General features: G+C 37.4%; 1 protein-coding gene across 2 annotated transcripts; it reads left to right on the top strand.

The window, feature by feature from the left end:
- The first annotated feature begins 526 nt into the window (after positions 1-526).
- On the top strand, positions 527-13,225 carry LOC107597386 (M-phase phosphoprotein 8). 2 transcript variants are annotated; one of them, XM_016288415.1, is made up of 14 exons: positions 527-836; positions 4,217-4,366; positions 4,466-5,500; positions 6,174-6,264; positions 6,349-6,825; positions 7,643-7,765; positions 7,925-8,013; positions 8,411-8,551; positions 8,735-8,821; positions 9,592-9,746; positions 11,416-11,573; positions 11,663-11,787; positions 11,891-11,974; positions 12,662-13,225. In XM_016288415.1, the coding sequence occupies exons 1-14, from the start codon at positions 738-740 to the stop codon at positions 12,701-12,703; spliced, it is 2,856 nt and encodes a 951-aa protein (XP_016143901.1). In that variant the 5' UTR covers positions 527-737; the 3' UTR covers positions 12,704-13,225. The 2 variants fall into 2 exon arrangements, with proteins under 2 accessions (XP_016143901.1, XP_016143902.1); XM_016288416.1 differs by having other exon boundaries at positions 529-836; positions 4,469-5,500.
- The last annotated feature ends 500 nt before the right edge of the window (positions 13,226-13,725 follow it).

The raw sequence follows: 13,725 nt of genomic DNA, 5'->3' as shown, positions 1-13,725 counted from the left end.
GTTCATTTATAGAAATTGGTATACAATTATTAATTTTTAGTTCATAATGCATAAATAAATTCATTATTAACATACAAATACATTTTAACATTGAAAGTCAAATGTTTTATAGTTGTAAAAGTACTGTTAATTGTTAGTTCAGGTTAATTATTGGGTTAACTCATTAATATTTAACATCCTTATTGAGAAGTAATACTGAAAATACTATTTTATTTATAAATATTTTATTTCATTAATATTTTATATATTTGATTTTTATTTTAAGTTATTATTTTACAATATTTTTTAATTAAATGTATAATATAAATGAAATATTTATTTTAAATGTTTAACATCTTATTGGAGAAGTCAAATTATCGATTTTAGCGAAAGTCACTTCACCTAATTTTTTATATTTTTATGATATATTTAGCGGTGGGAGAAGGTAACCTCAGTCATATCATCTGTCACCGTTTACACACACACACACACACACAGGGAGCCTCCTCCTGTTGTAGTACTCCACGTGTTGCCATGTCCGAATAGAAATACACGACCTTGAGGCTGTTGTTTTTTCCAATCCATAATGCGCGTTTTTCTTGCGCAATCTGGCAACACCGAGTACTATCACCGCAAGTGCGCTGCTGCTGTATCCGTGTGTATGTGCACTAGTTCTGCTGCCGTGCGGCCTTCATGTTGTTAGCACACATATATATATACAACACATAGCGTCAATATTTTGCTTAGTTAAAGCATAAATGACTACCGGAGCCGAGAGAGCGGAGCCTGGAGACAGCGAACAGGATGAAGAAGATGTATATGAAGTGGAGAGGATTATTGATACGCGAGTGGTGGAGGTGAGGGAGAGTGTTTGTGGCGGAGCTTCGGATGCCATCTTGCTAGCGACGTAGCATATTGCTATTACTGTAAATACTGCAGACGCGTGTATAATTAATAGGATAAGGCTAAATAAATAGTCAAAAGGGTGATTTTACGGCCTGTTCGCCCTAAAACGGCAACTTCCCGCAGTGCAGAGAGGATGTATTCAGTCGTTGTAACTTTCTGGCGGTTAGCTCAGCTCAGCTCCGTCCCGGTTTGAGCCACGAGATTCAGTTTCAACGGCTCTTCTTGTTTACATCAAACCTGCTTAAATCTGGATGAATTACCACTTTAAACCACGGACTAAATCTACCCGCGGCCAAAATGAGTTCCGAACACTAAGAGTGGTGTTTCATGCGGAGGAAAACACTTGACAGCATTCAAGAGTTGATATGCATTGCACAGTTGTTTACAGCATCCATAACTCGCGCTATTATATCTGACACATTACTAGTGCTCTTTGAATAGAAATGGATAGAAAAGAGAAACGTATGGATGTTTAAGTCTTATGCTCATGCATATGATCACGCAATGTGCAAGCTCGCTGTGTAAACGTAGAAATATAAATAAATCTCTATCTCGTATGTATTGTTAGCCCTTTGTGCATGGTCCTACTGACGGGAATGCGTAACAATGATTCAGCATTTTGTTTTATAAGTCATTTTTTTTTATCTGAATGGAATACTTATTCAGGAATTTAGATTATTTTTAGGTGGAGTAACAGCCCCTGGAATAGTGTTGCTGTACTATGGGGAGCCGTATTAGACATGGATTTGGTCTGTAGATGTGTGTTTGCGAGATGGGGTTGGGATCCGTTTGGAGTCTATGTTCTCCTGTTCCCGTCTAGGTGCTCTATGCAAAGGCCTCTTGGGCTTTCATAAAGAGAGAGAGAGGGGAATATCCCATTACAGATCACTTTCCTCACCTTCAGGTCTGGAGATCCTGGGTTGCCTGAGCATTGAGCAGATGTGATATTCTGACTGAATGATTTCTGGGAGACTGTTTTATGGTGCCGTTCCAACTGCGTTCAATGCGAGAATGACTGATCACTTCATGCCAGACTGCTTTAGTTTATTTTAGTGAAGCTACATTCAGCAGCGTCTTATCTAGAAATATCACAAGGGTGTGTGTGTGTGTGTTTGTGGACCTGTGCGTCAATAATACTCAAAGAACAGGTGATATGTGAAGTTTATGTGTGCAACAATATTTCCATTTAAGGGGATCCATTTATTTATCTCATACTTAAGTTAAAATAAATTACATGAAATTCTTAGTCTGCAATAATTATGACTTGTGTTATTAAATCAATTAAATCAACATGACAATCAAAACTATCTGTGATCAGTGCACAAGATGTCATAACACAATAAAGGCTATGCTTTACCCATTTTTTAAAAACTGATTGATCACTTTATATTATACAGCAACAAATACATTAAATATACAATACTGTTCAAATGTTTGGGGTCAGTAAGATCAAAAAGACTATAGAGAATGTATCACAGTTTCCATAATAATATTATATATTATATTTTATGATGTAAAGATTTATGTAGGATCATGCGATGCTGAAGACTGGAGTAACGGCTGCTGAAAATTCAGCTTTGCATCACAGGAATAAATTACATTTTAAAATATATTCAAATAAAAAACTGTTAATTGTAATTATATTTGACAATATTTACTGTTTTTGATCAAATAAGTGCAGCTTTGGTGAGCATAAGAGACTAATTAAAATTATTTAAAAAAAAATCTTATAGACCCCTTTTGAACAGTAGTGTATATTTAACAACAATCAACTCTGAGAAAGCAAATAGCAATTTCTGTGACTGCTAAAGGTCACTGTTATGTTGTAAACCCATAATTGGATAGGCACAGAATGATAGTTAATGCTTGATTACTTAAAAAAAAATTATTTGTTTGCCCTCACTTTTTGAATACGAGGCATTTTAGTCCTTTCCAGTGGTATTTTTGTATCGAGACCTTGCTCATTTGTGACCCTGCAAGAAAGCTATGTGATAAAATGCCTTTTTGATTGAGAAATATTTCTGTGTCTTTGTGTGTCAGTCTAAGCATCCGTCACAATTTTATCCAGGTGGTGTCCATTCATACTGACTGTAAGATGAGACAGTGATGGCTGTGAGCCAATGACAACCACTCTCAGACTCGCTTGTTTACAAAAATACAGTGATTAACCGATTCTCACTGCTGATTCTTCCTGCACAGAGGCAGTTGTACAGGAAACTAGCACTCTAATCTAAGCCAAGGCTCTCGAAATGGGTGCAAACCTACCAGCAGTATCTCACACTTTAAGACAAAGACAGATTTGAGTTAACATACAACAGCCACAAAAGTATGGTGAGTTGCTTGTTAGTGTCGTGAAACCAGCAGATGTAAAAGTGGAAAGAGATCCCATCCACTCTGTCGATTGGGATTAAAACAAATTATTATTTGGCTTTGATATTCGGCTATTATTAATCCTCCAGATAGAGTCACATGAAATAAAAGGAGCCGGGATTCAGCAGTGTTTGTTACTTAGCAACGCAGCGGATAATGAACTTCCCTTTGAAACTAACCTGTGGAGCTTGGGATGCATCTGCTAAGCATTAATTACTGCCTTAATGTCTCCTATAAACATCACCCCTCTCATCGTTCTCTCATGTAGCACAAACTGGGAACCCGTAACAAATGGCTTCTATACTCTTTGCCCGTACCGCAAGTTCTTTCTGTTTCACACTTAAATCGTTTTTAATCACATTAAAATGCAAACGTAGGAATCGTTAAGCAGAATCGAAATGCACGCATCTTATCGAATACCCAGTTCTTGGAAATTTGGAACCGGTTCTAAAATGGAACTGGTTTTCGATACCCAACCCTAGTCATCATCAATATTATCATTATTATTTGTGTTTGGCTTTTAATATTTATTTGAGGAATTTTATTTTATGTATTTTATATTTCTCTTCCATAGACAATAAGTCTCTGACACAAACACGATCCATCCACACATTGTGGATGAGTGAAACCGATCACTCTCCCTTGACATAACCGATCAAGCCGCTTATATTAACATGGCAAAAAAAGTATCAGAAGTTATTAAATGGGCAACAGGGAGTGCAGAGTACAAATACAAACTGCTGTGTATTTATAAGTGCATTAAATTATAGCTGTCAAATTATAGCTTACAAAGCCATTTAAAATGTACTTGTTCATTTTGTTGCATGTGCTCTTACTCAGTGAGAGTGAAGTTAAACTGACTGGATCAGAAGCCTTTTTTGTGTTTCCCTTCCCTTACCACTCCACAACTTACTACACCCCCATGGGAGGCCATGATTTTTGACCTCTGACATTTGTACAGGGAGAGGTGCTGTACCGGGTGCGATGGAAGAACTACTCATCGGACGATGACACCTGGGAGCCTGAGGCACACTTGGACGACTGCAGAGAGGTGCTGCTTGCCTACAAGAAGGCCCTGGCTGAGATGAAGCCAAAGAAGGAAACTGGCTTGGTGAGACTCTAAAGATATGTTCACATGATTGTTGTTTTTCTATATCTGGTTTACTTGATGAAGTCTTTGGGAATATTGATTGTGCTCCGTGGTACCTAGAAGCTGCCCATGAAGAGTGATTTGTTTGATGCTGATTCTGAGAGTGACAGTGATATAGAAAAACAGAAAGAATCACCAATAAAGAAGAAGAAAAAGAAGAAAGTGGAGGAATCAGATGATGAGATGCCTGTGAAGGAAAAGAAGAAGAAAAAAAAGAAGGAGAAATGGTGGGAAGACAAACCTCTGCCTGCACCGGAGTCTGATGAGGAGGAGGCAGAGAGCAGGGATCCTTCCCCTGCACCTCCTAAAAAAGACACAAAGAAGAGGCTCATTGACTCTGATGATGACGATGATGCCCCAGTTACTCCCAAGAAACAAAAGAAGCTTGACAAGCATAAAGATGGTGGAAAACAGAAGAAAGAGAGTGGAGAGGACCACAAGAAAAAGAAAGTAAAGTCAAAAAAAGAGATTGATACCTCAGATGAAGAGGATGAGAAGAGCGACGTGCCCTCGGAGTCCCACACGGATGATACAACAAACACAGAAACAAACGATTCCTTCAAAACCATGACAGCAAAAGCCACAGACAAATCTGCAAGAAGTGAGAGTGGAGGTGATCTCAAGCAGGCCAAGCAGAAGAAGGCCAAGTCTGACCTGAAGCTGCAAGGTTTCAAAGACCTGATTCAAGAGAAGAAACCTAAAAAAGTGGAGGTTTCAACGGCCACACCTAAAGAAAGTGGTGCAAACAAGCACAAGAGCTTTACTAGTAGCAAGAGCACTAGCAAGTCATCTCGAAGCGAGGAGGAGCCCGACTCCAGTGACACGGGGGCAGCTACGTCCGCACCCAAGTCAAAGGTTAAAAGCAAAGGGCAGGAAGCAGGCCCACCTTCTCAGAAGCTTTCATCTGCCTCTTCCTCCTCCTCATCCTCCACAGCATCAACAGCCCCCATCAAGCCCAAAGAGGAGGAGCCGAAGGAAGAAGTTGGTGAAAAGGGAGGTGCCTCTAACTTGTTTGAGAAGTTCCTGTTGAACTGTGAGGCAAAAGATCGTGTACCAAGGAGACAAGCGGACCAGAACAAGAATATAACTCCAAAGGTACAGGTCTAAAACTCTGATGTAACCCATTTTCTTCCTTTCCTTTTTTTTTGGCTTTTTTGTTGTACATCTGTTAAAACAACTAATACCAGATTATTATTATTATGCTAATTAAAAGAAAGAACTGAAAGAAGTCCCTTATTTTCACCAAGGGTTATTTGACCAAAATACAACAAAAACCATAATATTGTGAAGCATTATTATAATTTATTTCACAATAATTGTTTTCTCACCTGTTTTCTATTTGAATATATTTTAAAATGTAATTTATTCCTATGGTGGTAAAGCTGAATTTTCAGCAGTCATCCAGTCTTCAGTGTCACATGATCCTTCAGAAATGTTTTGTTGCTCAAGAAACATTTCTTATTATCATTGTTGAACACAATTGTGCTCCTTAATATTTTTTTGTGAAAACAGTGATAGATTTTTCATGATTCTTTGATGTCTTTACTATCACTTTTGATCAATTTAATGCATCCTCGTTGAATAAAAGTATTGATTTCTTTAAAAAGTTTACTACAACCTTTTCAATGACACTTTAAGTATCAACTTTTTTTATTTTTTTTTTACAGACATGAATGATTTTATTTTTTTGTCTTCAAAAAAAATATGTTTGTGATTTGACTTTTTTCCCCCCACTTGTTTTTGACTTTTTTTCCCACTTGTTTTACAGGGTGCAGGGAAAAATGACAAGAAAACAAAATTGTCCAAGCAGTCTCCTGCACGGAAACCTGATTCAGACAAGACAGAGAAGGCAAAAGATGGTAAAAATACATTTGTAGCTGACTTCAATTTTTCATTCTTAATGGTCTTTTGTTTGATTCACCACTACATTCTTCTCCTACCAGTGCCTCGACCTGGTCAGAGTCCCTTCTCTATGGAGATCGAGGAGAAACAGGAGAAGGGAACATCCGAGAAAAGTGATAAATCAGACGAACTGGCCCCCAAGTCTAAGGAGGAATTACAAAGAGAGCAGAGAGAGGAAGAGCAAAGGAAGAGGAAAGAAAAGATGGAAGAGGAGGAGAGAAAGAGGAAAGAAAGGATTGAAGAAGAGGAGAGAAAGAAGAAGGAGAGAATAGAGGAAGCCCAACGGGAGAGAAAAGCACGCATGGAGGAGGCGCAGAGGCTTGCAGAGGAGGCCCGGCAAGAGCGGCTGGAAAGGAAGTCCATGACTGAGTCAATAGCATCTCCTGACTCGACAGAAGACTCCAGATGGAAGGACAAGAGGAGGAGAAGGAGGGATGACAGTGAATCACGGGTCTTCACCGCCTGCGATGACAATCAGGACTCTCGGGAGACCATGGAGCGCTCTGACAAAACTCCTGGTTTGTATTTGGCAATGTAAAGTTAAAAGAGTTTCAACTTTTGAAAACATGTCTTGAGACACCTGCATACTGTTCATTTGCACTAGGCATGCATGGTTAATTGAAATAAAATGTAAATAGCGATATGGCTTAGTGAGTATCAAATTGCAAAGATTTTGATTTAATTAATTAAATCTATGCATAGTGTGATTTAGAGTGAAGGGTAGCATTGTGTTCTTTTACACGCGAGCAGCTCGTGATCTGGTGTTTTCAGTGTCTATTCGCATTAAATGCTTCTCCAAACAAACCCATCTCTGCATCTGCTCTGGGTTCAGGTTGCTTATAATGTGAATTTCAAAACGCAACAAGCTCCAATCATCTTTACATACTTTTAATGAGTAGTGTTTATCAACTGGCAGTGTCACTGTCAACACAAGAAAAGCTTTAAGGGTTCCCAGCGGTTTTCCATGAAAATTAAAGCTTGATGGTTTAATATTCAAACATGGAAAAAGTAAGCCCATCCGTGCTGATGATGAAGTTGATGATTATTGTAATTATTGTGTTTTTAAAGTTGTATGTAAAATTATAGTATTTTTCTTAAATCTTTTATTTGAGTGAAATATTAATTTCTTATGTTTGCTTTTTTCAGTTTGATGAATTTGTCGATTTGATGCAGCCCTAATTGGCACTTAATTTAGCTGTTTTTTTTTAATGGAAGAACACATCCCTTGTGATCAATTATTTTTCTATTATGGCTATGCATGTGGCAGCTGATATATTGGGGATCCCAAGCTGTTTCTGAGTCTCTGAATGCTAACAACATGTTTCTGTGTGACAGACAGGGGACCGCCATCTCTTAATCTTGGGGTGGAGCTCAAGCTGGATTGGATGACACTGGAGGACTTTCAGAAACACTTGAATGGAGAGGATGAGAATCTCTCTCCGCTAGCCTTAACTCCTGGTAAGTGATACCCACACAGAAAAACAACAGCACAAATCCCTCCTGAATGGCATATTTTAGGTCCGTCTTTCATTTATTGTAACTTTTCAGTTGATGAAAGTTTTCCTCATCATTTTTCTCTCCTCTTCTGTCTTGCTCTGTTTACCATGTAACTTTCAGCGGAGCTGCGAGAAGCAGTGAAGAATGGGAATTACCTGGCGGTAAAACGTGCACTTAGTTCCAAAGAGGACTACAATCTGGACCAGGAGGTATGTTACTTATTTCCTTTTCTCTCTTCCTCTCTGCCTGTCTCTGTCTTGAATCTATATTAATGACTCATCAGAGAACTGTGTCATGTTGTAGTTCATCATGGGTTAACCATTATGCAGTCAATGTTTTCAGTCGAACATAATTGTCTATAATACCTGCAGAAAGTTAGCTGTTAACATCTGTTAAAACATCTAATATATGTAATGAAATATTTGAATTGAATCAATGAAGAATCATACTTTTTGGATCCAGATGGTGTAATTGGAGCATCTCCTAGCAGAGGCTAACTGGACCTTTAGCAAGGCAGCCATACCTTGATCCCTTGGTCTAAGTACTATTTGAGAGGATGCCATGTGAATATCTTTGAATGTTTTGTGTATGTGCTACCACCTGCAGGACTCTAGCGGCATGTCCTTAACACTGTTGGCTGCTGCAGGCGGTCAGGATGACGTCCTCAGGCTGCTCATTAAGAAAGGAGTAAAGGTTAACGCTAGACAGAAGAACGGCACCACTGCCCTGATGCATGCTGCTGAAAAGGTGCAGAACATCACAGGAACCCTCATTGACTCTTTTCACTTCAACCACTAATGCAAGAGAGTATTAGCATTTTTAGTATAGTATTGTTGTATTTGTCTTAGTATAGTTAAGCACTAAGGTTCATTTCGTTAAGTACACAAGTCCACAACAATCTATTTTAATAACTTGTTCTGTTTGGTGCAGAACTTCTTGACAACAGTGGCCATTCTCCTAGAGGCAGGATCATCTGTAAATGCCCAAACTCTGGGTGGAGAAACCGCTCTCATGAAGGTGAGAAGGCTGTTATATTGATCTGGGAATTAGATCTCTACAAACAGAAACCGGCTTGTTAATGACCCTATGATTGGTAGTTATATAGATTTTTTGTCCGTATACTCTACCATTCAAAAGTTTGGGTTCGTTAAGATTTAAAAAAAATGTTTTTGAAAGGAAAAGAAAACCAAAAACTATTAAGCGTATCAAACTGCAAGTATTTGATCAAAAATACAGTAAAAACAGAATGAATATGAAATATTATTACAATTTAAAAACTTTTCTTTGTAATGCATTCCTGTGATGCAAAGCTGAATTTTCAGCAGACATTACTCCATTCATCAGTTTCAAATGATCCTTTAGAAATCATTCTAATATGCTGATTTGCTGCTTAAGAATAATTTCTTATTATTATCAATGTTGAAAACAGCTGTGCTGCTTTAATATTTTTGTGAAAACCGTGATGCTTTTTTTCAGGTTTCTTTGATGAATAGAAAGTTAAAAATCAGTATTTATTTGAAGATGAAATTTTTTTGTAGCATTATAAATGTCATTGCTGTGACTGTTTTCTCAATTTATAGCATCCTTGCTGAATAAAAGTATTCAATTCTTTCCAAAAAAAATAAATTATACTGACCCCAAACTTTTGTACAGTACTGTATATTATTTTTTAGTTTAGAAATTAAGTTGTGCTTTAGCTATCAGACAGTTTGCACTTTTAAGTTATCATTTTAAGTTATAAATTTTGATCTGTACTGAGTGCTGATTGTTGTATTATTAATTTTAAGGCTTGCAAGAGGGGCAATGCAGATGTGGTTCGCCTCCTGCTGGAATATGGCGCTGACTGCAACATCTTGTCTAAACATAAGAACACTGCCTTGTACTATGCCAAACTTAGCAACAATTTGATGATATATGATCTCATCAAAGACCATATGCAAACGTGAGTGTCTCATTGCTACATTATTCGAACACCGCCACGTATATGTGACCCTGGAGCACAAAACCAGTCTTAAGTCGCTGGGGTATATTTGTAGCAATAGCCAAAAATACATTGTATGGGTCAAAATTATTGATTTTTCTTTTATGCCATAAATCAGTAGGATATTAAATAAAGATCATATTCCATGATATTTTGTAAATTTCGTTACAAAACCATAAATCTATCAAAACTTAATTTTTGATTAGTAATATACATTGCTAAGAACTTAATTTGGACAACTTTAAAGGCGATTTTCTCTTCTTTTTTTTTTTCTTTTTTTTTCACCCTCAGATTCCAGATTTTTCAGATCAATGGAAAGCTTATTTATTCAGCTAATATAAATCTCAGTTTCGAAAAACTGACCCTTATGACTGGTTTTGTGGTCCAGGATTACATTTATAATGTTACAAAAAAAATCTATTTCAAATAAATGCTGTTCTTTTGAACTTTCTATTCATCAAAGAATCATGAAAAAAAGCATCACCATTTCCACAAACTGCAGCACAACTGTTTTCAACATTGGCAATAGTAAGAAATGTTTCTTGAGCACCAAATCAGCATATTAGAATGGTTTCTGAAGGATCATGTGACACTGAAGACTGGAGCAATGGCTGCAAAAAATTCAACTTTGTCAACACAGGAATAAATTACATTTTAGAGTAAAATAAAATAGAAAATAATATTTTAAATTGCAATATTAGTTAGTTTAACTGTTTTACTGTATTTTTGATCAAATAAATGATAAATGTTGCCTTGTCGACCATAATAGACTTCTTTCAAAAACAAACAAACAAGAAAATAATTCAGACCCCAAACTTTTCAACAGTAGCATTGAATTAATACATTGAATTCATTTGTTTTTACCCAATAAAAAAACCCATCTACCTTAGAGATAAGAGTCGCTCCCTTTTACTCAAGAAGAAACAAAACGGCAGGCTCCTCCCAGTTCATTCTGTCCAGTTTGGACCTCCAGGTGAGAAATGATTCTGCACCACTGTCCTGTATGGCACAAACACAGCAGTGAACAAGAATCAAAACTTCAAAACTACCCAGTAAGAGTCACTTGACTTAAGCATGCACATCAACAGACTGAAGATTTCCTTGTGCCAGCTCATGCATAGTGGAAATGATCTTGGCAATGGGACAGTGATATGACCTCACTTCCTCTCCTTTCAGGCTAAAATTTTAAGTAGTCTGAAATGTGTGGCTTTTTCTCAGATATATCTTGTTGTGCAACAGATTTCTGGAACAAACACGTCATGTTGCCCCAAACAGAGGAGCTGTATTTACAACCTCATCAAGAATACCGCTTTTGTCTTCAGAACTCGTAACAGACTAAAGGCAATTGACACAAGCATGTACAGCAGCTATTTCTGTAGGGTAATTTGGACAACTTTAAAGGCGATTTTCTCTTCTTTTTTTTTTTCTTTTTTTTTCACCCTCAGATTCCAGATTTTTCAGATCAATGGAAAGCTTATTTATTCAGCTAATATAAATCTCAGTTTCGAAAAACTGACCCTTATGACTGGTTTTGTGGTCCAGGGTCACATATATTTAAAGATGTAGGACACGGGCACGATGAAAATATAGCTATTAAAATAAGATGCATGTGTGAAAATGCATCTTGCAGGTTATCAACTGTGGCGGAGGAGACAATCAGAGCATATTTTGAAACGCGGCTGGCCCTACTGGAACCTGTATTCCCTTTGGCTTGCCATAGATTGTGCGAAGGGCCAGACTTTTCACTGGAATTCAACTACAAACCCCCTCAACACACACCCGGAGAAGGTGAAATACTCACTTTAATTTTGTCTGTTCTCAATAACTGCAATTTTATTTACTGAATTAGTTAGCTATTATTGTGCTTTCTGTCTTAGGATCTGGCATCCTGCTTTTTATCTTCCATGCAAACTTCCTTAATGAGATCACAGCTAGACTCTGTGGGCCCTGTAGTGTTCATGCTGTCGTCCTGAATGATAAGTTTCAGCTGCCCATCTTCTTGGTAAGCCACTGATGTCACAATCAATCTTTATTCAAATTTATCGTCTCTTTGTTCTGTTGAATGTCTGCAGTCTCTCACATACTGCGTGCTGCTCCCCCTGCAGGACAGCCATTTCATATACTCTTTCAGTCCTGTTCAAGGAACCAACAAACTGTTCATCCGTCTGGCAGAGTCGCCCACAGCTAAGGTACCTAGGACTTTCACACATTTTTATATGAGATGGTTTAAATGCTGCTGTATAAATGCCTGAACGTGCTCCAAAGGAAGTGTGAATAATTGAGATAGGGCTTTGTAAAATAATAGCTAGTTGTGGCTAACTGGGTTTCCATGGTTCTTTGGAAATATCAGGGAATGTTAAAGTTAAAATTTGTTTTTTTAAATGCATCTAATTGATCGTTTTGTGAACATTTCATCCATGTATGTTCCTCTTTTGACCTGGTAATTCTTTATCAAAATGTCATAACTTGATCTTTCAGTGAAACAACAGACTTCTCTCTTGTGACATATGCTGGACTTCTCTAATCATTTAGTCCAGTTAATTGCGTTCAGATCTGCCTCCATCCAATCAACAACTGACAGAAAGAACCAAGTCCTGCCCTATTTTTTCCTTGTTTGATAATCAGTTTCCCTCAGTTGTACATCACAATATGGAAGAAATGATCTTGCGCTACTTCCATAAAGTTACGACTTTAATGCTATTTTTCAGACCCGGAAAAGTCTTGGCAATATGAATAAAAAAATAAATAACATCTGATTTGTTAGAGAATCATTTTGTTTGATTCTGTTTTATCCATTCTGAATGGATGATTTTGAGTAGAAAGTTCATAATGTAATTAAAACGTATTAATCAGGAAATGTTTCACTTTTTCCACAGGTTAAACTCCTAATTTGTGCATACAGAGTCCAACTACAGTGATAAGGTCAAAGGTCACCGCAGGAGCTCTGACTTTCTACACTTGACACATGCTGAGCAGGAGACAGTTTAGAAATGGTTATGTTTTACTGTGGGGAAATACTGAAAGACTGTAGTACTAACAGGTCAATAACAACAGCCACAGATCTCAGTGTGGCTTTTAAATATGTGCTTGGTTAAGTGTTGCAAGTGTTAAACGAGTTTCCAGAGGTCATGATTTTGGATTGCAACTGCATCACACATGAAGGTCAGCAAATGTGTCAAATTGGGTTTGTAGCTGAAGGTCATTTGTAAATCTTGTTTGTAAAGTGTTCCTTTTCTTTTTCTTTTAAATAGAATAATTTATCTTTCCAGATTCACTTACTGTTTTGTTTTATGTTCTGTTCGGTTTAACCCGACCACACGCTCATCTGTTGTGCTTCAGTCTGCATTGCTCGCGGGAATGTGACAAGACTGGACCCAAGTGTGACTTTGAACACCAGAGTGGGTGCTTTAAAATACAATTTTCCATATTTTGTTTCCTGAGAATGTGATGTTTTTTTAAAGGCATGAACTAATGGCATGAATCCTAAATTGAACAAAATGAAGAAATGTTTGAATGTATGCATTTGGGTTGCGAGCTATTTTAAGGCCTAATTTGTTTTTGCATTTAAGAGGAGGAGGATTAAAGTCATCCAAGTAGGAATGATCAGTAGAACTGACTAGTAGAGAACGTGACCCTTTTCATGCATGTACCAATGTATTGTCAGGCAGGCTGTATACATCAGCTCAGTTTCATTTCTTATTAGGTTTTGCATTAGAGTGTAGTTACGTAACAGTTCAACATGGTCATCTTCTGGTACTGATCATACAGATCACATGAGCATAGATTTCACAAGCATTATATAAAATCATTGATGACTGAACTAGACAGCTTTGAAGCGCAGTGACGTTCTTTTATTCTGTTGCTCATGGCCTACCCTTTGTCTTGTCATTGTAGTAAGTGAGAGAAAGACTGCTCATTGATTCACTTCCTCTTTTGACTA

Source organism: Sinocyclocheilus grahami, unplaced genomic scaffold (genome assembly GCF_001515645.1).
Source record: "Sinocyclocheilus grahami isolate Dianchi unplaced genomic scaffold, SAMN03320097.WGS_v1.1 scaffold231.1, whole genome shotgun sequence".
Taxonomy (NCBI): Eukaryota; Metazoa; Chordata; class Actinopteri; order Cypriniformes; family Cyprinidae; genus Sinocyclocheilus; species Sinocyclocheilus grahami.
The sequence above is the reverse complement of the archived record's forward strand: the minus strand, read 5'-3'. Positions and strand labels throughout refer to the sequence as shown.